At 52.5% G+C, this 25,780-nt stretch overlaps 1 protein-coding gene across 3 annotated transcripts in view; it reads left to right on the top strand.

Annotated features, from left to right (window-relative positions):
• The window catches only part of SPTBN4 (spectrin beta, non-erythrocytic 4), a 78,457-nt gene that overhangs the window by 27,740 nt on the left and 24,937 nt on the right, over nucleotides 1–25,780 (top strand). For 2 of the 3 annotated variants that reach the window (XM_070450855.1, XM_070450856.1), the window contains exons 14-20: nucleotides 288–1,227; nucleotides 2,737–2,874; nucleotides 6,056–6,806; nucleotides 8,027–8,229; nucleotides 11,926–12,016; nucleotides 15,756–15,902; nucleotides 17,461–17,724. In XM_070450855.1, the coding sequence (XP_070306956.1) occupies nucleotides 288–1,227; nucleotides 2,737–2,874; nucleotides 6,056–6,806; nucleotides 8,027–8,229; nucleotides 11,926–12,016; nucleotides 15,756–15,902; nucleotides 17,461–17,724 (2,534 nt within the window). Of the gene's footprint in view, nucleotides 1–287; nucleotides 1,228–2,736; nucleotides 2,875–6,055; nucleotides 6,807–8,026; nucleotides 8,230–11,925; nucleotides 12,017–13,384; nucleotides 13,515–15,755; nucleotides 15,903–17,460; nucleotides 17,725–25,780 lie in introns of those variants that run through there. The other variant, XM_070450857.1, reaches the window with a different exon arrangement.

Here is a 25,780-nt window from a genome sequence, read left to right as displayed (position 1 = left end):
GGGAGAGACAGACTGTTTGCCACAGCCCAGAGGGGTCAGAGGTAGGATGAGGGAGTCACAGGCAGAGTGGTCCGCGCTGGGATAGGGGAAACAAAGAAGCCTGGGCGAGCCTGGTAAGGTGCCTGCTCCAGATTTGAGGTGTTGGGGAAAGCTGCCAGGAGGAGGGGACGCATAACCTGACATCTGATGAAGTCGGGCCAAGGACTCGGCAGATAGTCTGTACCACCCTCTCTTGGGCGGCTCCTGGTCCGTGCCCAACCTGGGATCTTCCCCTTTCCGTGGCCCAGGTTACCAGCCCTGCGATCCGCAGGTCATCTGCAACCGCGTGAACCACGTGCACGGCTGTCTGGCGGAGCTGCAGGAGCAGGCGGCCAGGCGGCGCGCGGAGCTGGAGGCCTCGCGAAGCCTGTGGGCGCTGCTGCAGGAGCTGGAGGAAGCCGAGAGCTGGGCCCGCGACAAGGAGCGCCTCCTGGAGGCGGCGGGCGGCGGCGGCGCGGCGGGCTCAGCGGGCGCGGCGGGCGGCGCACACGACCTGTCCAGCACTGCGCGCCTCTTGGCGCAGCACAAGATCCTGCAAGGCGAGCTGGGCGGGCGCAGGGCGCTGCTGCAGCAGGCCCTGAGGCGGGGCGAGGAGCTGGTCGCGGCCGGTGGCGCCGTGGGTCCGGGCGCCGAGACGGTGCACCTGGCGGGCCTGGCGGAGCGCGCGGCAAGCGCGCGGCGGCGCTGGCAGCGGCTGGAGGAGGCGGCGGCGAGGCGCGAGCGGCGGCTGCAGGAGGCGCGGGCGCTGCACCAGTTCGGCGCGGACCTAGACGGGCTCCTGGACTGGCTTCGCGACGCCTACCGCCTGGCAGCCGCCGGCGACTTCGGCCACGACGAAGCGTCCAGCCGCCGCCTGGCCCGCCAGCACCGCGCGCTCACTGGGGAGGTGGAGGCGCATCGCGGGCCGGTGGGCGGCCTGCGGCGTCAGCTGGCGACACTGGGGGGCGCCAGCGGCGCCGGGCCCCTGGTGGTGGCACTGCAGGTGCGCGTGGTGGAGGCCGAGCAGCTGTTCGCCGAGGTGACCGAGGTGGCTGCGCTGCGGCGCCAGTGGCTGCGCGATGCCCTCGCTGTCTACCGCATGTTCGGCGAGGTGCACGCGTGCGAGCTGTGGATCGGGGAGAAGGAGCAGTGGCTGCTGGCCATGCGCGTGCCCGACTCATTGGACGACGTCGAGGTGGTGCAGCACCGGTGAGCGCGCACCGGTGGGACTCCCAGTCCCCTTCGTCCCACACGCAGTCTCGATTTCCTTGATTCGACAGTTTTCCCATGTTCACTCACTTGGAACCAGTGTGTGTGCGCTTAGTCGCTCAGTCGGGTCCGACTCTTTGCGACCCCCTTGGACTGTACAGCCCACCAGGCTCCTCTGTCCGTGGGGTTTCCCATGCAGGAATACTGGACTGGGGTTGCAATTCTGTTCTCTAGGGCATCTTCCCAGCAAAATGGGAATTATACTTACTGGTCCCAACCTCATGGGCTCCTGGAGAACAGTAAATGAGTTAATACGTGCAAAGTAGTTAGCAAATGCCTGGGTTCAGGGAGCGTTCCAGGGGCGTTTCCTGCTATTCTTGTGAGACTTATAGTCACCTGGCTATATTAACCTCCAGAAATTAACCTCCAGAGATGGCCCAGCATGATGCCTCCCCTGGGACTCCCATCCCTAGATTGGAAGGATGTTACCCCTTGCATAGATGTTACCTTCCCAACTAATAAAACCATTCTGACCCTTGTCACTTTCTCTTCCCTCACCCCACTTTACATTTTTTCATAGCAGTTACCACACTGGGTCATACTAGATACTGATTTATCTGTTGGCAGACTTAGAGATGGGTCATTAAGTTAGTGGATGGACCCTCTGCACCTCTCTCTCTGATCATGTTCATCCATCCGCTCATTCAGCGGATACTTATTGAGCCCCTGCTCTGTTCCAAGCCTTGGGCTGGGCATTGCTGGAAACACAGGCCTGGTCCCTGCTGTTGCTGTGCCCACAGTTACCCAAGCCATAGCCTTGGGCATTGTTTTAAACAAGGGGAGACCATAGCCAGCTTAAAACGGTTCTCCCTGGCTGCCATGTAGAGGGTGGGCTGAAGGGGGTGAGAAGAGAGGCAGCTAGGGTGGGGGCTCAGGTAGGAGATGACAGGACTGGACCAGGGCAGGAACCCAAGTGGACAGGCCGTGGGGGGCAGACAGGCTTGGGGGGAGTATTTGTCCAAAACAGAGCCCAGGGCTCTGGCCTAGGGATTGGCCGGGGTTGTGGGGAGAGGGAAGGGAGGGGAGCTGTCCCTGGGATGGAGACCCAGAGGAAGAACAAACTGCGGGAGATGTTGAAGCGTGTGTCAGTCACAGCGAAGAGCCCAGAGAAAGAGCACAGTGGGCTTTAAGGTGGGGGACAGGCTCGAAAGGGATAATGTTGAGGCTGGAGACAGATGTGGGACTGACGGGCTCGGGGGCAAGGGCGGAAGCTGTGGGGCTGGGTGAGATGGATGAGGCAGGATGTGAGGCAAAGCTGAGAGGGCCCAGGGCAGAGCCCTGAGGGACCTAACGCTTAAGTGGCAGGCAGAAGAACAGAAGCCAGCAGAGGAGCCTGAGGAGATGAGGTTGAGAGTTCAGAGGAGAACCAGGAGAAGGCAGTTTCACAGAAGCCAGTGAACAAGTCCCCAGGGGCCAGGCCCGACTGATTGTGTCCATCTTCTTCCGCAGATTTGAGAGTCTGGACCAGGAGATGAACAGTCTGATGGGCCGTGTCCTGGATGTGAACCACACAGTTCAGGAACTGGTGGAAGGAGGTCACCCCAGCTCAGATGAGGTGCGCTCCTGCCAGGACCATCTCAACAGCAGGTAGGTGAAGCCTGGGGCTGGAAGTCCTTCTGGGTCCCAGACCAGTGCCTCCTATCATCCTTTTCCTCAGTCACTCAACTCTAGAGGTCAAGAATGTGTCCATTCAAATTCCTGAGATGATAAGGTTGTTATTGTTATTCAGTCACTAAGTTGTGTCCAGCTCTTTGCGACCCCTGGACCGCAGCACACCAGGCTTCCCTGTCCTTCACTATCTCCCAGAGTTTGCTCACACTTATGTCCATTGAGTTGGTGATGCCATCCAACCATCTCATCCTCTGTTGCCCCCTTCCTTTCCTGCCCTCCATCTTTCCCAGTATCAGAGTCTTTCCCCAGTGAGTCAGCTCTTTGAATCAGGTGGCCAAAGTGTTGGAACTTCGGCTTCAGCATCAGTCCTTCTAGTGAATAAAGGCTTCAGGCTGCCTAGTCAATTCGCAAAATCTTGGGAAAAAAAGATAATACCCAGTGTTAGTTATGATGTGGTAAAATGAGAACAGAGTACATTTCAATGGGCTCTTAATTTACTTGTTCAGAAATGATTTATTGAGAATCCAATAGCTGCCAGGAATTTTTCAAGCACTTTAAAAAATCTCCCAATATCCCAATTGCTATAGTAAAGTTTCCAGCATTCAGAACTCTTTAAGAATAGTAACCAATTAAATCTTTCCCCCTGGAACACTACAAGTAGTTCTTGCAAGGTAGGAGTCATAGATGAACACACAGATCTAGAGAGGTGAATTCCTTATCCAGGATTACTCAATCGAGTAAGCAGGAGTCAAACTCAGTTCTGTCTGAATCCAGAGCTGAGGCCCTTGACCACATATATGCAGTCTTCCCAGCAACTCTGTGGGGGTGTAAATACCCATATAAGAAAGGAGGAAACAGGAGCTCAGAGAGGTAAAGGTGGTCTAAGGTCCCATGGGAAATTAGGTGGGGCTCAAGCCTGAATTTAAAGTCGAATTTGTGCCCTTAACTGCTGTGCTGTGAGATCCCAATATCCAGTGATTTCCAAGCCTCTGTATCCTCAACAATCCCAGGGCACCAGGTCCTAAAAAGATAATGACAGCTAGTGATTTATGGCAGTTAGTGAGATGATGCACCAAGTACTTTAGCCACAAGACTCATTAAACACCCAGTGAAATGGACATAATTATCTGCCTTTTTTCAAATGAGAAAACAGAGATGAAAATGATTTGCCCAAGTTCACATGGTGAATCTAGCCAGAGCAGAATTTGAACTTGAACCCTTCTGATTTCAGAGTCCTAATCTCTGCCCTTATGCTGTGTCCATTCTAGAGGGGTCAGAGAGAGAGAGTAAAGAAATAAACAATAAAAGAACAAGATATTTGGAGAATTGTAGTAAAGATTCATGAAAGGAAACCAAACCAGTCAAACCTAAAGGAAGTCAACCTTGAATATTCACTGGAAGGACTGCTGCTGAAGCTGAAGCTCCAATGCTTTGGCCACCTGATGCAAAGAGCCGACTCACTGGAAAAGACCCTGATGCTGGGAAAGATTGAGGGCAGGAGAAGGGGATGACAGAGGATGAGATGGTTGGATGGCATCACCGACCCAACGAACATGAGTTTGAGCAAACTCTGGGAGATAGTGAAGGACAGGGAAGCCTAGTGTGTTGCAGTCCAGGGGGTCACAAAGAGTCCGACACAACTTAGCGACTGAACAACAAAACAACGCAGGAAATAGAGTGATCTGATAGGGCATAACTGGGGCTTGGGGGTGATTTTAGATCTGGTCATGGGCTGGTGTGCACCATGACATTTTGAACTGGGCCCTCAAAGGGGATGAAAAAGATTTAACCAAGAGTATATATGGGGGAGGGGAGGGAGGGTACAAAGCATTCCCTGCCACGAGCACAGCCAAGGCAAAGGCCCTGAGGCATATAGGGGCTTGATGTGGTCCTGAAGTGTATCCCCACTCCTCGCTAGCAGGTACTGTTTGAAGTGCTTCATGAATCATATTAATAACTCATTTGACTCTCACTGCACCCTTGTGAGGTTGGTACTGTGCTATGATTGTGTGCATTTTGCTGGTGGGGAAATGAGGCACAGAGAATGTTGCCAACCAAAGGGTACATAGCTCAGACCTTACTCTGAGCTTGACAGTGTCAGGCAGTATCATCACTTGCTTGAGGGCACAGAACAAATTTTTAAAAAAAGGAATCTTTTGATGGTGCCTACAGATCTTAGTTCCCTGACCAGGGATCAAACCTGTGCCCACTGCATTGGCAGTGTGGAGTCTTAACTACTGGACCACCAGGGAAATCCCATAAATTTATTTTAGGATAAATTAGGTTTGACTCAGCACCTGGCTTATAGTACATGCTCAACTACTATTTATTGCATCCAACATATTTTCTGACATCATAAGCCAACAGGTTTCACACTCTTTGGTTCCAGAACCCTTTGCACGCTTAAAAGCAATTAAGGACCCCCAAAGAGCTTGTTTTAATGGGTTATGTCTGTCAGCATTTACTATATTAGAAATTAATACTGAGTAATGTAAAATAGCAAGTCGTTAAAATAATAATAAACTTACTATGGTAACATAACTTTTTAAATGAAAAAGTGACTATTTTTCAAAACAAAAAATGTAGCAAGAAGAATGGTGTTGTTTTGCCTTAAAAAAAATTATTTACTTTGGCTCTGCTGAGTCTTTGTTGAGGTGAGAGCTTCTCTAGTTGCCTATGTGGGATCTTAGTTCCCCCACCAGGGATGGAACCCGGCCCCGTGCATTGGGGGCTGGGAGTCTTATCCATTGAACCAGCAGGGAAGCCCCTGTTTTGCATTTTTGCACACCTCTTTAATGTCTGGTTTAAGAGAAGGCAGCTGAGTACTTAGGTCTGCTTCTGCAATCAGTCTTTTTCCTGTAGCTTCTGGAAATCTCCACAGTACACTCGGCACAGAATGAAAGTGAAAAGGCAAATAGCGTCTTAGCATTTTGATGAAGATAGCTTTGCCCTCGCTCAGGTTACATTTTGAGAACCGCTGTTCTAAGCAAATGTGCCTGGCAGAGTCCATTTTACACAGGCAGGAACTGGGGCTCAGGGAGATAAGGATGACATTCCAAGGTCACACAGTGGCTGGGTTCCACCCAGGGTCGATGGGCCCTCCGCACCCAAGGGAGTGTTTCTGTCTTCCTTACGCTGCCCTGCTTCTCCTGGGCAGGTGGAACCGCATTGTGGAGCTGGTGGAACAGCGCAAAGAAGAGGTGAGCGCGGTGCTGCTGGTGGAGAACCACGTGCTGGAGGTGGCGGAGGTGCGCGCTCAGGTGCGCGAGAAGCGGAGGGCAGTGGAGAGCGCGCCCCGCGCGGGCGGCGCCCTGCAGTGGCGCCTAAGCGGCCTGGAGGCGGCTCTGCAAGCGCTAGAGCCGCGCCAGGCGGCCCTCCTGGAGGAGGCGGCCCTGCTGGCTGTGCGCTTCCCGGCTCAGGCTGCGCGGCTGCACCAGGGTGCGGAGGAACTGGGCGCCGAGTGGGGCGCGCTGGCCAGCGCGGCTCAGGCCTGCGGCGAGGCGGTGGCGGCGGCCGGACGCCTGCAGCGCTTCCTGCACGACCTAGACGCCTTCCTGGACTGGCTGGTGCGCGCCCAGGAGACAGCGGGCGGCGGCGAGGGGCCCCTGCCCCGCAGCCTGGAAGAGGCAGACGCGCTGTTGGCGCGCCACGCGGCGCTCAAGGAGGAAGTGGACCAGCGAGAGGAGGACTACGCGCGCATCGTGGCCGCCAGCGAGGCGCTGCTGGCGGGCGACGGCGCGGAGCTGGGCCCGGGCCTGGCCCTCGACGAGTGGCTGCCACACCTCGAACTTGGTTGGCACAAGCTGCTCGGCTTGTGGGAGGCGCGCAGGGAGGCGCTAGTCCAGGCGCACGTCTACCAGCTCTTTCTGCGCGACCTACGCCAGGCGCGTGCGGTGCTACGCAACCAGGTGCCCGCCTAGGGGGTTGGCACGGGTGGGGGTCTGAGGCCGCAGGGGATTTCGGGAACAGAAAACTGTATGGAGGAGTGTGTTTGCGGGGACCACTGGGTTCCTGGCGTATCTCATGCTGCGGGGGTGGGTGGGGGGCACGGGTATCTGGTATGAATAACTGGGTTTGTGAATAATCCGGTGTGAACAAGTGTGGGTGTGTGTGTAACAGAATTTGAGTATTACGATGGGGGAGGTGTCTTAGTCTCTTAGAGGTGACTAAGAGTTTGTGGACTGTTCTGAGTGAGTAATGCACTTGGAGGTTCTTTGGAGAGACTTCCTGGGTTTGTGGGTTATCTGGAAGGCAGTAAGAGTATGAGTTTGATTGGTGATGGTTAATGGGGTTTAAAGAAGCTCTTGGGGTGGATAACAGAGGATGAAGTTTATGGCAGGAGGTAGTTCAGGCCGAGGAATTCTTGTGGTCAGTAAATGATTGTGGATTATGTGGCTGTAGGGGACTAAATTAGCAGACTATCTTCTTCTTGGGAATGGTAGATTGTCTGCAGAGGGTCACTGCATTTATTATGGCTTGAGGAATCAAGTGCCATGGTTATCCAGGAACAGCTGATCCAATTCAAGGATCTTTCTGAGATGGGGACCAAGTCTGAGGATTTGGACAAGATAAAACACCTGGTTTTCAGATAGTCCAAGAGTAGATACCAGCTTTTAGGAATCGTTTTAGATAACAGGGGCTTCCCAGGCGGTGCTACTGGTGCAGAATCTGCCTGCCAACGCAGGAGATTCGAGACACAAGTTCGATCCCTGGGTTGGGAAGATCTCCTGGAGGAGGAAATGGCAACCCACTCCAGTATTCTTGTCTGGGAAATCCCATGGACAGAGGAGCCTGGTGGGCTACAGTCCATGGGGTCACAAAGAGTCAGACACAATTTAGGGATTAAAGAACAACAACAAATATGCTGTGAAAAATAATAAGGCAGGGTAAAGGGATACCTAGGGGGGTGGAGAGGTCAGAGACCCAAGGAAAGTGAAAGAGCCAGCCATGGGGATATCCGGAGGGAACAGCATGGGACAAGGACCTGATGTGGGGCCATGCCTGGCACGTTCAATGCTAGAACCTAGTGAGCAGGCAAGAGCAAAGTGGTAGCTGGGCAGGCTGGTAGGCCCCCCAGGTCCTGGATGGAGCAGGGCCGACCAGAGCCTCCCCTGTCCTCCATCCCCAGGAGATGGCATTGTCAGGTCAGGAGCTGCCGGGCACCGTGCAGTCGGTGGAGGAGGCGCTGAAACGGCACCGCGATTTCCTCACCACGATGGAGCTGAACCAGCAGAAGATGCAGCTGGCCGTGCAGGCTGCCGAGGGCCTGCTGAGACAGGGCAACGCCTACGGGGAGCAGGCCCAGGAGGCTGTGACTCGGCTGCTGGAGAAGTAGGTCCCTCAGACCCCAGGGGCCCAGGGGCTGGGATTCAGCACAGAGGAGGGGTGACAAGGCCAGGATTCCCTTTCCTTCCATCACATTTCTGCTTCTTTGGGTTTTTTTGGCTGAGCCATGAGGCTTGTGGGATCTTGGTTCCCTGACCAGGGATCAAACCCATGCTCCCTGCAATGGAAGAACTGAGTCCTAACCACTGGACCTCCAGGGAATTCTCTCTGTGTCTCTCTCCGATTTCTACTTAATTCCATATTGCCTTAGATTTTATTTAAATTGACATTGGTGAAAAGGTAACTTGAGGTTGATAACACCAAAGCTTCAAAATATATACAATGAAAAGTTTCTCTCCCAAGCCTGCCCTCAGCCTGGAATAGCAGGACTGGTTGTTACAATGTTAACATCTACTGTGTGTTAAGCACTGTTCTAGGACCTGGGCAAAACAGCTACCCCTCCCTTTCCCAAGAAATATTCCATCCCGCAAGCAGTGACAGGGAAGCCTGGCCGTGCTGCAGTCCGTGGGGTCGAAGAGTCACCATGGGGTCGCAAAGAATGGGACACCCCTTAGCAACCGAACAACAGCAGCACCAAGCAGAGTCCTTTATAGGATTTCCTTCAGGCCTGCTTGCTTCTGTCTGTCCTCACTGTTTCTACTCGTCCTCATGATCCCGGCTTTCTCCTCTCTGGCATGAGTGAGGCAGGAGAAGAGCCTAATACTGCCCTGTCTTCTGTCTCCTGATGGAAATCATAACCCGTCCCTCCACCACCATCCAGAGTCCTGAGACCCCCGCCCCTCATCTCTCTGGCTCTGGCATCCTTTTCCCCTAAATCCCTTTGGGAAATGGATGGTGGAGTTTCCTAAAGGAAACTTGTATGGGGATTCTCATCCTGAGGAAGCGAATTCATGATCTAGTGTCCCCAACTCCAGGCCTGGCACCTTCTTTCTTTTATTCCATGTTTCCTTTAAAAAAAAAATTGTATTGGCTTTATTTATTTATTTGGCTGTATCAGGTCTTAGTTGCCACACACAGGATCTTCGCTGCGTGGCATGGACTCTAGTTGTGGCACACAGGCTTAGCTGCTCCAAGGCATGTGGGAATCTTAGTTCCCTAACCACGGATCAAACTCAAATCCCCTGCATTGCAGGGCAGACTCTTAACTGCTGGGCCACCAGGGAAGTCCTTCACATTTCTTGAGTATCTACTCCACCAGGCTCTGCAGAATCAGGAGGAGGAGGAACCTGGAGGGCTGTTCTTTTGAGTCACGCCTTTCTTCCTTTGCAGTCATTACTTGTTCCTTTCGTTCTATTGTTTATTCATTTATTCTTCAGCCAATTAAACAGGGACTGAGTCCATGCTGTGTTCCTGGCTCCATGTGGGGCAGTGCTGGGCATGCCCTGGTAACCGGGTCAGAACACAATTCCATCCCTCACAGAGCTCTCATGCCAACTGGCAAGGATGGCCAAGAATAGTCAGGGCCGGGCTGGGGGAAGCATGGGCAGAATGGGCAGGTCTGGGACGGAAGAGGTGCAGGGATCTGAGGGAGCCCTGGGGTCAGACAGGGCTGGGTCCCAGTCCCAGCTCTGCCTCTCAACCTGTGAGATTCAGGGCAAGTCACTTCTCTGTCCCCACGGGGCTCACCTCACCTGGAACCTGGCCCTGCCCTGCGTGAAAAGATGTTCTCCCATTTTGTCTGCATTTGGCACATGAAGGTTCAGAGAGGGGAACAGACTGGCTAGAGGTCACAGCTGTTTTCTCACCCTCCAGGAGACAAAGGGTTTCTCTCATCCCTGGGACAAGTTGGCTGGTGAAGACCTGGAGGGACTGAATTCAGTTTCATTTCAGAGGCATTTCCTGTTTCCTGAGCTGAATCTGGGCAGGAGGGAGTCCATATTCTGCTTGTCTCTGGCCCTTCATGTTCCTCCATTCAGCTCTGTGCTTGATTCTCTTTGTAACTTCCTCACACTCTCCATCTCTTCGCCTCCATCTCTCTGTACGTCTATGTATCTCTGTTGCCGTCTCTCTCCCTGTTTTTTCTTCTTACATCTACATCTGTCTTTTCTGCTGCCTCTCTTTTTCTCAGACATCTTACTTCTGTTTCTGCCCTCTCTCTTTCTCTCTGCCTGTCTCTCTTTCTCTGTCTTTTAAAATTAATTAATTTTTGGCTGTGCCGGGTCTTCATTGCTGCTCATGGGCTTCTCTTGTTGCAGAGCACGAGTTCTAGATAGACGGCTCAGTAGTTTCGGCGCATGGGCTTAGCTGCTCCGTGGTATGTGGGATCTTTCCAGCCCAGGGATCAAAGCTGTGTCCCCTGCTAATTCTTAACCACTGGGCCACCAGAGAAGTCCCCTCTATGTCTCTCTTGCTTTCTTTCACTCATCAAATATGTATTGAGCACCTACTGTGTGCCAGGCCCCTTTTTTAGGTATTGGGGAATACAGGGGTGAGCAAAACAGATGAAAATTCCTGCCCTCGTGGAAGGACGTCCTATGGGGGAGACACACAAGATAAACAGGGGATATATACAGTGCGTTGGATAGTGCTAAGTGCAAAGGAGAATGTTAAAGAAGAAAAGAAAGCCAGAAAGTGTTGGGCAGCGGTCAGGAGGGGTCTTGCTAAAAAGGTGACATTTAAGTACACTTTGAGGGGAAGAGCATTCCAGGCAGAGGAAACAGCCAATGCCAGCCAACGCTCTGAGCTGGGAGTTGTTTGTTCAAGGCACAGCAAAGTGGGACCCTTTCAGCCCTCTCTGCCAGGCCTCTTGGGCGCTTTGCCTGCAGTGCAGGCAGGAGGCCAGGATGCCTGGGGCTGTGATGCCTGCTGGCTCCGGGTTGGCGGGGCCTGGGTCCAGCCTGGCCAGTTCACTTAGACCAAGGGCCTGCCTCTCTTTGCCTCCCTATGGCTGCAGCCCTGTTCTATCCAGGCTCTGCTTTCATCCCTCTTTCCAACTCCGTTGCAGCCTTCTGCCTGGCTGGCTGTACCTTACTGGTGGCATCTTGCCACTTCTCTACCTGTCCCTTTCTGGGCCCTCCCTCCCAAGACTCCCTCAGCCATTTTCTTTCCCTCTGCTTCCTTGTCTATGGTGTTCTCTTCCTCTCTGTCTCTCTGGCACTACCCCTGCTTCATTTGTTTCCTTTTTCTCTATCTTTTCCTATTTTCTCTATCTCTGGGCCTCTTTCTCATTTTTTCCTGAGTCTCTGTCAATCACTCTTTCTCGAGAAATCACTCTATGTCTCTGGTCTTGCGTGTGTTTCTGTTTATCTCTCTAGGTCCTTGCATTCTTCTCTGCCTCTCTGAGTCAATCTACCGCTTCCTCTTGATATGTCTTTCTCTCTAGGTGTCTCTTGTTCTCTAAGTTTTTGTCTCCCTCGGTGTTTCCTACTCTGTCTGTAGATCTCTGTTCTCTCTCTCTATGGGGTTGCGTCTGTGTCTCTCTAAGTGTCTCTATTTCTTTCTTTTCAGATATTTACCTGTCTATGTCCCTCTCTCCCTGCCCTCTGTCCTCTCTAGCTGTCTCTGGCTTTGCCCCCACTGATGTTTCTTTGCCTTTCCTCACATCTCCACTTTGCTCTCTCCTCTTCCTCGCTCGTACATATGCCCCAAGTTCCTAGCCCTGCCAAGTTCGATGCCCTCACAGCCCTGCTGCTAGCGCCCCCAAACTCAGGCTTCCCCCAACTCTTATCTCCTCATCCCCAGGAGCCAAGAAAATCAACTACGGGCCCAGCAATGGATGCAGAAGCTACACGACCAGCTTGGGCTGCAGCATTTCCTCCGAGACTGCCACGAGGTAGGAACTCTAGCTGAACTCCAAGCTGTGCTGGGCACGGGGACTTCTTCGCTAGGGAGGGAATTCCGCTCCAGGGCAGAGGCGCGGTGGGGGCAGGGACGCCCCGTCTAAGTGGGTCGCGGAGCGATGTTCACCTGGCACCGCCAGGAGGCGTGCGCATCCTGGCCTCAGTGCGCATGCTCCTCAGCTCCCTCCGCCCACGCGGGCGCGGTGGGGAGGGTGGTGGAGGGAGGGGCCTTGGGCGCCCCTGGCAACGACGCGCGTCCGCGCCTAAGGGTCCCACGGGGACGCGCGCTGATCTCACCTTTCCTGCAGGAGATTCGTGAGAAGTGCTTTGCTGGGGAGAGGGACCAGAGACAAGGAGGGGTATCCGGGGAGGCGCAGGTGGATCAGAAATCCAGAAAGCAGCTTCGGTCAGAGATGGTCCAGGACCAAGACTTCACCCCTTTAAAGTGTCCAGGAATCAAACTCTGCCCCTTTGGAGATGATCTGCACACCCGTTAGGATCTCCCCAAAACAGAGGTGGTCTAGATCCCCTTCTTCATTAGAGACAACTCAGGAGATAATGTTGCTTTTCTCTCCTTCCCTTGCATTCCATAGAAACTATGCTGGACTCTGACCCCATAAGAGATGGCCCCATGAGAGATGGCCCAGTAAACATTTTACTAATCCCAAACAGAAATGATCCTGGCTTCACCTATCTACCTGACCCGGGATAATTAGTAACCCCTCCACGAAGACACAGAACAAGTTTCCTGCAACCAAAGATGGTTCAGAAACCAGGTCCCAGTCCCCCCAGTTAAAGATGATTTGATTCCCCCATGGTGAACCCCCGTGGAACTCCCCACTCCCACCCCCCATAAAATGGTTAAGGGCTTCCATCCTCTCCTCCCAGCTCAAGTTCATTAGAGATGGGTCTGGGACTCGAACCTACTAGAGATAGGTTCAGGAACCCCCTGTCCCCTGCCTTTTTCCCACAGAGAGATTATTCTGGACTGAAGAGTCCAGGCCCCCTCCCACATTTTCCACTCCTGTATAGCTGAGATAGCCAGGAATCTGAGCCCCTTCCCATCAGAGATGATTGAGAAGCCCACGACCTCACCCCCCTCACATCGCTGGGGTAGGCCAGGCTTCAGCCTAGCCCCCAGCCTCTCTCCGCCGCTATTTGGTCCTGGAGCCCCTTCCCCCTCTCGTTAGATTGTTCTGGACCAAGCCCAATCATCTGAGATGGCGCAGAACCCCCGCCCCCCACCCCACACTTTAGGTAGGGTGATGATTTCTTCTCCACCCGCATCTGGGGCCCGGCAGGGACGCTGGCACCGAGGCAGGCAGGGGGCGCGCGCGCGCGGGCGCGCTGCCGCGGCGCGGGGGCGGGGGAGGGGGCGCGCGTCCGCTGGAGACTCAGCCGTCACCACCGCTGCCGCCGCCGTCGCAGTGGAGGGGCGAGAACCCGCCCGCCCGCCGCAGGGACGCCCCATCAACGCCTCCGCCACTTCAGGTCTCGGGGGCGCCCAGGGGAGGGGGCTGATGCGCGCCCCCGCTGAGGCGGGCAGGGGGGAGGGGGCTTGGGCGCGTGCTCGCCCGCCCGCCGCGGGAGGGAGGGAGGGGCGTCGGCGGCGCGGGGGTGGGTCGGCTGGGCTCTGGGACCCCAGCCCCGGGGAGGGGCCCAGATGCCGGGAGCTGTCCGCGGTGCTGCTGCGGGTGGGACTGAGGGGACGGGTCCCAAGGGATAGTATCGGAGACAGGGGACTTCTAAGGCTACTCCTGGGGTAGTGTGGGTTTGCCCTGGGGATTAAGGGGGTCCCAACCTCTCTAGGGGCCTCTTCTCTGGGTAGTGGGGCATCTGAGATTTGCGCTGAGGTTGGGGGACTCTCAACCTTTGAAGGGATTCTTCCCTGGTTCTTGCGGAATCTGAATTAGCCTTAGATGATGGGGGCGAGTCACTTTTGCCGGGATCTGCCTTGGGCGATGAGGGTCTTGGACTTGCTCTGGGTTTGGAGTGCTCTGACTTTGGGGGCTTTTCCCCCAGGTTATTTGGGACTCTGGCTTTGCCTTCAGTGATGAGGGGGTCAGTCACTTTGGGGGGGCTTTACTTTGATGACGGATTACCTCTCCTTCAGGGTCTTTGCTTCCCCTGTGAGCTGTGACTGCCATTGGCAAACTCTTCCCTGCTTATGTCGGGAATCTGTGAATAGCGTTGGAGGATTCAGCATTTGACTTGGCTTGTGTGTGTGTGTGTGTGTGTGTGTGTGTGTGTGTGTGTGTGTGTGTGTGAAAGAGTCTGAAACTGTCCTGGACCCCTGGGAAGCACATGCCCAGGGGACAGAGTGGTTTTGGCCGACTGGGAATTTGTCCTTGGCTATGACTGCGAGCTAGAGTCCATGGGTTGTTTTTTTCTTTTTTTCCAAGAGGGAGGAGGAGGATCTTGTGACTGAGGGGGGAGGAGAAAGGGGAGGAGCAAACTGTCCAGGTGCCAGGTTTGGTCATGAGTGGGGAGGTTCCTGCTTGAGGGACAAGTCTTATTGGAAGGGAAGGGTGGCTCAGAAAGCAGCCTCGTGATTGGTCCTGCTGAGGGTAGTGAGAAGGGCCCACTCCTGGTGCTTGCGTTTGGATGACTGATTTTGTTGGGGAGTGGGGGCACTAGAACTGGCTTTGGTTTGGGATGGGGGTTGGCTACAGAAGTTCTCTCTGGTCCCTGTTGGAGAGTCTGATCCTAGATTTGGAGTATCTCCTTTGGGGCAGACTCATTTCGGGAGCCAGAAGATAGCCCTGATGCTTGCATTTGGGGGGTTGGCTTTGGTTGGGGGCTAGAACTCATCATGGTCTTGGGAAACTGTAGTCTTGGCCTGAATCCTCAAGGCTGGATCTGGGGAGTCCTGTGGGCTCATTAGTGAGGCTGGATCTGGGTTGCAGGGCACAGGTCTACCCCAGATGGGAGGGATGGTTTGGAGGGAAATAGACTTGGCACTGGGGCTGCCCAGGTGGTGCTACTGGTAAAGAATCCGCCTGCCAATGCAGGAGATGCAAGAGATGCAGGTTCCATCTCTGAGTTGGGAAGATCCCCTGGAGCAGGAAGTGGCAACTCCAGTATTTTCGCCTGGGAAATCCCATGGGCAGAGGAACCTGGCGGCCTACAGTCTGGGGGCCATAAAGAGTCAGACACGACTGAACACAAGCACGCAGACTTGGCACTAGTTGGAAGTTTTTTTAGGGGTTCATCTAGCCATATCGGGGGTCTGGGTTTAGATATGGGGGCTTCACTTGATACCTTTGGGAATGATTTGCATATCTTGAATTGGTCCTTATTAGAGGTGGTGAGAGGAATCGAAGGATCTAAGTGGGGGGTGCAAGGATGAATTGGGAATGAACTGAATTAGGTTGGAGGGCTTGTTCGGAGGTTTGATTTGGCTATGGGTAGGAAGACTGGTCCAGGAACCCTGCCTTGGAGCTTAAGGCTTATGGGGAGTTGAGAAGGGCTGTCCTGAGGACAGGGGCTAAGGGATGAGACATTCTGGAGAGCCTTTGATCCATCCTCTACTTCCTAGAAGAGGGCTTAAGCTGCCCTCCCCACCGCCTCCCCACCCATGAAGGCCTTACTTGCAAAGTTTCTTCCATCCCACTGGTTTCTCCCTCCCCAGTCCTGGAAGCCTAGGCCCCAAACTGGGGACATCATGGAGGGGATGGGGGGCTATGCTAGGTTGTGGAGAATTGGCTGAGCTCCTCCCCCTGTCCCACACAGCTGGATGGCTGGATCCATGAGAAGATGCTGATGGCGCGGGACGGCACACGGGAGGACGGCCACAAGCTGCATAAGAGATGGCTCCGGCACCAGGCATTCATGGCCGAGCTGGCTCAGAATAAGGAGTGGCTGGAGAAGATTGAGAGGGTGAGGATGCAGAAAGCCCCTCTGCCCTCACCCAGGGTTAGGGGCCTCCAGGGAACTCACGTCTCATCTCCTTCACACTCCACTGCCAGCCTGCATTTCTCATACCTGTGAACTGCTTCAGATCATTTCCATGCCCATTCCTAGCTCTGTGGCCTTGAGTAATTCATGTAACCTCTTTGAGCCTTAGTTTGCCCGTCTGTAAAATGGCCAGCATCTCTTCTGAATGACTGTTAAATATTTCACCCCTTCCTATAATCTCTTCTCCAGGCTTCCTTCCACACCATTTGGAGCATTTGCAATAAGAAGTCAGGTAGTTGGGGTGAGGCAGCCCCAGGAAGCTAGGGTTAAAGTGAACATTGGACTTCCAGGGACAACCTAGGGTTCTCATTCTGTCTATGCCTGTTACCAGCTCTGGCCTTGAGGGAATTGTGTTAACATCTTTGAGCCTCAGTTTGTTCTGCTGTATTTTAATTTTTTATTATTTTTTACTTTTAATTTTTTACTGAAGTATGATTGATTTACAGTAGTGTCTTAGTTTCTGGTATACAGCAAGGTGATTCAGCTATGTATATGTATATACATATATAGATGTATATATATTTTTTCTTATGGTTTATTATGGGATATTGAATATAGTACCCTGTCCTATCCAATAGACCTTGCTCTACTTTATTTTTTTAATCTTATTTTTTTTAACACCAAAAACATTTTATATTGGGGTGTAGCTAATTAACAATATTGTGATAGTTTCAGATGAACAGTGACGGGGCTCAGCCATAAATATTATGCTCTACTTTAAAATTAAGGACATAATAACTGTAACTACTTCCCTGGGCTCTTGTATACGTAAAGTACTTAACACAAGGCCAGGCACCTAAGAGCTGTCATTGCTATGGTGTTACTTTTTTTTCTTTTGGTGTTACTATTTTTAATATGTAATATGATATATGTGGCTCTAGGCCAACATATATGAGAGCTTGACTTCAGTCTTGGGGGGACCCAGGAAGATTTTTGCTGTAAACATCAACCCCCAAAACTGCCCCTAGACCTGCAGCCCTGTGTCCCCCCACCATTCTAACTCAAACACCCAAGAGGGTCTTAAACCCTTAAATGGTCACTGGTACCCCATAAATGGTGGCACGAGGCAAAGCCACGCTCCTTGACTTTGAATTTAACAGAGGTTTGTTCTCTCTGCCTCTCTCCCCCTCTCTTTCTTCCTTCTGCCTCTTTCTGTCTTGTGGTCCTCTTGCCATGTTTGTAACTTGGTACATATCTCTGTGTCCATCACTTTATTTTCTCCCTGTCTCCTTCCCATGCCTCTGTGTGTCTGTCTTGTCTCCTCCCCACACCTCTGTCTGTCTGTCCGTCTCTCTTCATACACGCTTGGTGCTTTCTCTGCATCTACCCCCATGTCTTTGTCTCTCTATGTGCCCTCAACTCCTTGCTTCCGTCTCTCTCTCCATATCTCTCCCTGTGATCTGCTGCCCTCGTATTTCTCTGTCCCTCCCCACCATCCACTCCCTCACTCTGACTTCCTACCTCCCATCGTCTGGGGCAGGAGGGCCAGCAACTGATGCAGGAGAAACCAGAGCTGGCGGCCTCGGTGCGGAAGAAGCTGGGCGAGATCCGGCAGTGCTGGGCGGAGCTGGAGAGCACCACTCAGGCCAAGGCGAGGCAGCTCTTTGAGGCCAGCAAGGCCGACCAACTGGTGCAGAGCTTCGCGGAGCTGGACAAGAAGCTACTTCACATGGAAAGCCAGCTGCAAGACGTGGACCCTGGTGGGGACCTGGCCACTGTCAACAGCCAGCTGAAGAAGCTGCAGGTATGGCCTGGCTGATGCGGATGGGGGCTTTCTAAACACAGTAGGGCCCCAGTCAGAGTCAGATCCCACTGGAGGTATTTCAGACAGAGGCTAAGATAGGGGTTATGTGTTAGAAGGGCTGGAAGCAGAAAGGGAATATGAGGCAGTCCAGCTAGTTAGTTACAGGAAGCAGCCGCCGCCCCTAGGGAAGGAGAGGAAAGGGAGAGGAAAGATTGAGGGCCAAGGAGGTAGGTTACAGGCACACCTGAGGGTTTCCCAGAACCCTGACATCTGTTTCCCTGGATAGAGAAACCAAGGCCCAGGGGTAGGGGGATGGCTTTACACAGAATAATAACAGCACTCCTGGGACTTGCCTGGTGATCCAGTGGTTACAGCTCCGTGCTCCCAGTGCAGAGGGCATGGGTTTGATCCCTGGTCATGGAACTAAGGTCCTTCATGCCATGCCATGTGGCAAATGAACAGCAACAAGAACAAACGGCGTTCATGGAGTGCTTCCTCTTACTGAGGAAGCCTCCTTGCTGAGCTCTCACTGACTCCCGCCAGCAATCCTGAAAGATCCGTACTACTGTTATCTCCCATTTGACCAACAAGGAGACAGACACAGGAGGTAGAGCGCCTGGCCCGGGGACACACAGCCAGTCAGCGTCTCCATCGCAAAGCAGGGGCTCTTAGAAGACAGGCCACGTCTGCGTTATCTCTGCTTCTAGCCTGGCAGCCAGTAGATGCTCAGTATCTGACTGATGTGCTGACTGAAGGTGCAAATATAGGTCTCACCTCCCAAGGTGTGACAACTCCTGCCCATATATCTTAGGAACAATGCCTGAGGCTCTGGGGGGTGAACTTATGGCCCAGGGTAGCAAGTTGCCGAGTCTGGATCCAAATCCAGGTCACTCAACTCTTCACTGCTCCTGCATAATTATGCTTCTAGAGTGCTTGACATGGTGTCTGGCAAAAAAAAGTCGACTGATAATAAAAGCCCATGACACTGGTTAGTATTTATTCGGTTATCTCTGCAGCAAATCTTTATGGAGCACTTATGTCAGCACACCAGGCACTTTTCTAGAATATAGCAATAAGCAAAACAGATTGTGGGGCTCCCATTCTGCTGGAGAGATGGGCAAAGGAACAAAGAGAAACACAGATCTACATGAGATGCCAGGGTCGTCATCGCTTTCTCCACCCCAGTGGTTCTCAACTGCCTTGTCTCCAGTATCCCTATACCTCTTACAAATCCCTGAGAATCCCAAAGAACTGGTTTGTGTGGATTATATCTGCTGATGATTACTATATTAAAAATTAAAACTGAGACATATTTTTAAAATATATTTTTATTTATTTGGCTGTACAGGTGTTAGTTGCAGCACGCAGCATCTCTAGTTGTGGCATGCAGGCTCTTAGTTACAACATATGGGATCCAGTTCCCTGAACAGGGATCGAACCTGGGCCCCCTGCATTGGGAGCACAGAATCTTAGCTACTGGACCACCAGTGAAAGTGAAAGTTGCTCAGTCATGTCCAACTCTTTGTGACCCCTGGTGGGACTGTAGCCCGCCAGGCTCCTCTGTCCTTGGAATTCTTCAGGCCAGAATACTGGAGTGGGTAACTCTTCCCTTCTCCAGGAGATCTTCCTGACCCAGGAATCAAATCAGGGTCTCCTGCATTGGAGGCAGGTTCTTTACCAGCTGAGCTAAGTCCCTAAAACTGAGACATATTTAAATGATCGGTTGGTTTTAAAACAACAGTAAGGAATCAGTCAATCACATGTTATCCCCAAAGCATTCTTTTTCGAAGAATAGCTATAATTTCCAAAACGATGGAGGCAGAAGGGTGGCTTCATTCTCAGTGTTTCATGCCTGGCTTAAAAGAGCACTGAAGGGACTTCTCTGGTGGTCCAGTGGCTCTGTGCTTCCACTGCAGGGGGCATGGGTTTGATCCCTGGATGGAGAACTAAGATCTTGCATGCCATGAAAAAGGCACTGGATTCCCACTGCTTCTGCATTCCATCTCTTCCAATAGCACAGGTCCTATAGTCCCTGCAGAACCCTGCTGTGCCCCTGGGAGAGAATGAGAGTGAGGAAGGCAAATAACACCTTAGTATTTTTTAAAAAATAGTAGTTGTAACCTAGGGATGTCCCTGGTGGTCCAGTGGCTAAGACATCATGCTCCTAATGTAGGGGGACTGGGTTCCATCCCTGGTCAGGGAACTAGATCCCACATGCTGCAACTAAGAGTTTGCTTGCCACAGTTAGAGATTCTGCATGCCGTAATGAAGACTGAAGATCACACGTGCCACGACTAAGACCTGGCACAGCCAAATAAACAAATAAATATTTTTTAAAAATAGTCGAAACCTTGCAGATGCCTTGAAAAGATCTTGGGAATCCCCGAGAGTCCCCAGACCACACTTTGAGAACCACCGATCTGTGCTCTGTGCCCGCCACAGATAGCCCAGCCCTCCTCTCTAGCAGCCCTACCAGGAGGGGCCCTGGTCATCGTCACTGGACATGTGAGGAGCCCACAGCACGGACAGGGTCTGTGACTCTCCCGAAGCCACACAGCCACCCCATGGCCATTCAGGGCCACGTTTAGTTCCCAGTCGCCTTCCTCCCTGATACTCCCAGACCGCAGTGGGGGAAGGTGACCCCCTCACTGGTCTCTGAAAAATCCATCACTGCCTGAGGTCCACACTGCGTTGGCTGGGCAGGCAGTGGGCAGGTGGCGATAGCCTGGCCCCAGGTCTGCTCTGAGTGATCGCCCAGAGTACTGGCAGAGACAAGTGGTGGCCTGGATGGTTAGACCGAAGAGAGAGCAAGATGAAATCTTGGGCAGGGGAGGCAGATAGACCTGGGTTCAAATCCCAGCCAGGGCCTAAGTGTAGTCCTGCTCTGAGCTTCTGTCATCCCATCCCTGCCTCAACACAGGCCCCCTAGGGCCCCAAGTGAAAGTCGTGCACCAGGGTGTGGTGAGTTCCCAACAAATGGGGATCTGCGACTGTTGGGGTCCCAACCGAAAACAGAAGACATCCTCTATTGAGGACAGTTTGAAGAGGGCTTACTGAGAGTATTGTCCAAGGTGTGAGCAGGAGATGGGGAAGCCTTGAGGCCAGCAGCAGGGAGCCTTCACTTCCGGGGGGGAGGGTGAGGGGAGGCATGGAGTCTCCAGACAAGAGCAGGAACCCTTAGTCAAGAATGGCTACAGGGGCTTTCCAGGTGACCCAGGTTCGATCCCTGATCCGGGAGGCTTCCATGTGCCGAGGAGCAACTCAGCCTGTGTGCCACAACTGTTGAGCCTGTGCTCTGGAGCCCGGGAGCTGCAACTGCTGGAGCCCGTGCACCCAGCTAGAGAATAAACCCTGCTCACCACAACTATAGAAAAGCCCATATAGCAATGAAAACCTGGCACAGCCAAAAATAAAAATCAATAAATAAAATATACATATGTGCATATATATATTTCTAAGAATGACTACAAAAAAGAAAATCAAAAACACACACAAAATGGCTGCTACTGCAGGGAGGAGCTGGGAAATAATACATCTACCCCCCACCTTAGTTTTGAAATTAATTTTTTTTGGTCATGTTTCAGGGCATGTCAGATCTTAGTTCCCCGACCAGGGATCAAACCCTCGCCCCTTGCAGTGGAAGCACAGAATCTTAACCTCTACTGATTTTGAAATTCTTAACATTTGAGTCAAAGGACCTGCATTTTAATTTTGCACTGGGCCCTGCAAATTACGTATCTGGTCCTAAGCCCAGGCCAGCCGGAAGCCAGAAGGCAGGGGAACCAATTGCTGTGGTCCTTACAGGGCACCTCACCCACCCAGGGCACAGAGCAGGATGGAGAAGCTTAGACTGTGGTCAGGAGGGGCAAACCAAGACCTCCAGCTCAGTAACAACTACAGCTAGGATTATTCATTGTCTTACAATGTTGGCTAACTCTTTCCTGGCAGCTTACTGCAGTGGATAGAAGCAGACTCGGCTGTCAGTGGTATGGGTTTGAATCAGAGCTCTGCCACTTACTAGGTGTGTGATGTTAGATGCATGGCTTTCCCTCTGGTGCCTCTTCTGTCCAACGAAGAGGACCCTAATACTAAGCCACTCGGTGGCAACAGGGCTATGAGAGGCAGTACATGCCAAGGTCGAGGCCGTGTATGCTGCAGTCTGGCTGCCTGGGGTCAAGCCCAGCTCTGTGATTTATTAAGTGCATCATCTGGAATTATTTCTCTTTTTGTGCATCAGTTTCTTCTTCAGTAAAATGGACATAATAATATTAGCAACTTCATGTGAACAATGTAAAGATTAAAAAATGATGCATAATGTAGTTTCAGAATTGCTGACCCAGAAAATCTAAGAGACAACACTTGTTTACAGGTTTTAAATTTTTAATTGTCTTCAACCAAAGGGTACATCATCACTCTACTGTGTTAGAAAGTTGGGTTATTTCTCTGTCTTCCATAGATGATGTTGACTATGTGAAATAGTTGTTTCATTTGTTTCTGATTATAGTCCATTTTGGCATTTCCCCTCTCCCCCATCCATGTAGCTTTTTAAAAATGTATTTGGCAGGGGTTGGGTGGGGGTTACTTCCTGGTGGTCCAGTAGCTAGGATTCCAGGCTCTCATTTTTGAGAGCCTGGGTTCAATCCCTGGTTGGGGAACTAAGACCTCACAAGCCGGGCAGTGCATCCAAAAAAGAAAATTCAGTTAGAAAAACAATGTCGTTGGATGGGGACGTACTATATGAACCATTGATATAGTGTGAGAAGTTAGAGGCATTTGCAGTTCACCCGGTTGTGACAGATAGCTTGCCTAAGTCCTGATGCCGTTTGATGCATTAAATGAGAGCTCCTTTTTCCAGCCATACTTGCCAGCACTTGGTGTTATCAGACGTTCAGATTTTTCCCCAGTCTGGGGGATGGGAAGCATTTCTCACTGTTGGATTTGCATTTGCAATCAGAAGGGGGAACTGGTGACCTTGAGCACCCCTGTCTCCCTTTCTGGCCATTTAGGTTTCAGAGGGAGGGTTTGGGGCCCCCTGCCCTGGACAGGTGAGGACTTGGCTTGACCCTCCACAGGGTGGCGGGTTCACAGGGCAGCGGGTTCAGCCCCCCACACCCTGGAGAGCATGATGTAGGGTCCCCGTTGTTTAAGGGAGAGACTGAGACCTGGCAGGGATGAGGGCCTGGCTGGGGGGGGGGGGGGGGGAGGGGTGGGGGCGGTCACATGGCAATGAGCAGGCTCCAGTGTGGGACTCCTGGGCCCTTTCTTCAGCAGAGGGCGCCCGAGGCGGGGAGTGACTCAGTGGGCCGAGGCCCCCAAATGGAATCCAGCTGGGCCTCAGGAGCTGCCCCTGGGGGAGGGAACTCCCGAGGCCCCCGCTGACCCCTGGGGCCTGCCTGAGATCCCAGACACTGGGCTTGTGCAGCAGAGAAGGGGCGGTCCAATGGGGCACATTTCCCAGCTGCCCCACCCCTCAGGGCACCCGAGCCAGGCTGGCTGGGGAAGGTGGGGCCCCGGGTCTGAGGGGTGTGGATATGCGAGTTCCCCGTCTCCCCTCTCTGCATCGCTCTGGGCCTGTCTCCCAGTCCTGCTCCCCCAGTTCCTCTGTGTCTCTGATTCTCTTAGTTTTTCCCTCTCTCATCTGTCTCTCTCACCTGTCTTTCTCCGCATCTCCACCTTGCTCTCTCTCTCTCTTCACTTCCGTTCTCCCTCTCTGCCTCTCTCCGTTGACCTCTCCTCATCCCTGCGTCCTCGCGTCCTTCCCCTTGTCCCTCCATCCCAGCCTCTGCAGCAGCGTTTCTGGAACCCCAGCGCCCAGGTCAAGGCCACATGGCACCCTCCCCCCAGTCCTCCTTTGGGGCCTCCTCCAACTGTCCTTCCCAACTGAGGGGCCATATGTTGGAGTCCCAAACCCCTGCTTTCCCAGTCCCCAGGGGCTGGGCCAGCTGGTCTGGCTCAGCCTCGGGCTCTCGCTCCAGGAGGGAAGGGGGGAGCTGGTCTCCTGCCATCTGAGGGGGACCAGACAGGGCAAAAGGCACTGGAGGCTTTGCAGCTGCTGGGCTGAGTCCCCAGAGACTCCTTACCCACCCCACCCTGAGCCAGAAAACACTGTGGCCAAGGAAACACCCTCTTTAACCGAGAGGGATAGGGTGGGGAGGGAGGTGGGGGGGGGTTTAGGATGGGGGGCACCAGACATATGTATACCTGTGGCTAATTCATGTTGATGTCTGGCAAAAAAAATCACAATATTGTAAAGTAATTATCCTCCAATTAAATTAATTAATTGAAAAAAGAAAGAAAACACCCTCTTTGCCCCTTTTCAGTCTTTGTCCCCCATTTCTTCATCTAGCTCAGCATGGCCCGGAGTCGGGAGCCACACCATCCAGGGTTTGAACCCCCATTCTACTGCTGTCTACTGTGTGACTGGGGGTGACTAGTCCTCCTTTCTGGACCTCATCATCCTGGATTGCAGAGAAGCAGAGTGGCTCAGGGCTACGAGGGTTTTGTGGTCACATGATCCTGGCTTCAAACTCTGGTCCTGGCAGTTTTCACTCTAGACCAGGCACTAATCTTCTCTGAGCCTCAGTTTCCCCATTTGGAGTATGGGAAGGTGGCAGGTAGGGCTTCCCTGATAGCTCTGTTGGTAAAGAATCCGCCTTCAATGCAGGAGATTCAGGTTCGATTCCTGGGTCAGAAAGATCCACTGGAGAAAGGATCAGCTACCCACTCCAGTATTCTTGGGCTTCCCTTGTGGCTCAGCTGGTAAAGAATCTGCCTGCAATGCGGGAAACCTGGGTTCAATCCCTGGGTTGAGAAGATCCCCTGGAGAAGGGAGAGACTACCCACTCCAGTATTCTGGCCTGGACAATCCCATGGACTGTGTAGTCCATGTGGTCACAAAGAGTTAGACATGACTGTCACTTTCACTTTCAAGGCAGCAGGCAGGTCTGAGTAGGAATCAGGTTGATATAGGGGATCTGGGTTTGCATGTCACCAGGTGGCAAAGCACCTGCGGTTCTTTTGGAAATAGGTGCCTCTGTGTTTTGTTGATTTGGTTTGGTTTTTGCCTTGAATTTGAGTGTCTTTTTAAAAATGAGATATGATTCCATACCACAAAATATACTTTTTTCAAGTGTATAGTTCAGTGGTTTTTAGTGTATTTGCAAAGTCGAGCAACTCTCACCACTAATTCCTGCACAGTTTCATCACCCTGAAGAGAAACCCTGCGGGGCTTCCCAGGTGGCTCAGTGGTATAAATCTGCCTGCCAGTGCAGGAGACTCAAGAGATGCGGGATGGATCCTTGGATTGGGAAGATCCCCTGGAGGAGGAAATGGCGACCCACTCCAGTATTCTTGCTTGGGAAATCCCAGGGACAGAGGAGCCTGGTGAGCTACAGGCCATGGGGTCACAAAAGAGTTGGACATGACCAGGCACGCAAAGAGAAACCCATACTTACTCACTCTCTCTACTAGTCTGCTTTCTGTCTCTACAGATTTGCCCATTTTAGACATTTCATATAAATGGAATCATACAATATATGACTCTGTTTCCTGGCTTCTTTCACTTAAAGTTTTCAAGAGTCATCCATGTCGTTCCTTTGGTTGTAACATTTCAAGCTGGTTCAATTTTTATTTTAATGTTAACCTTTAATACCAAGAGAAGCAGAAGAACATGGCGACCAATCCAACAAGCAAAAGCAACACACATTTATGGAGATTTACCCTGTGCCAGGCATGGAGCCAGGAGCTGGGCTCCAGTTGTGAGCAATATGAACATCCCCATCTTCCCTGACCTCATGGGCTGTTGTGAGGATTAACTTAATTCATTCTTGTCAAGTGCTAAGAGCAAACATGGGTGTGTTACCCATTATTGCTGTCATGGTAAGAAGTTCAAACAGAAGGGTATGATGTGAAAAGTAAAAAACCTTTCTCCTCCACATGCAAGTCCCATTCCCCAGGGGTGTAAGTGCTCTCAACTGTTTCTTCTCTATTCTTCTAGAAATATTCTATGCATACTCCCACATGTACACATGACATACAGACCACAGTGAAGCTTGCC

This window comes from Odocoileus virginianus, chromosome 20, assembly GCF_023699985.2.
Source record: "Odocoileus virginianus isolate 20LAN1187 ecotype Illinois chromosome 20, Ovbor_1.2, whole genome shotgun sequence".
In the NCBI taxonomy this organism is placed as follows: domain Eukaryota; kingdom Metazoa; phylum Chordata; class Mammalia; order Artiodactyla; family Cervidae; genus Odocoileus; species Odocoileus virginianus.
This window is presented reverse-complemented; position numbering and strand designations above follow the sequence as displayed.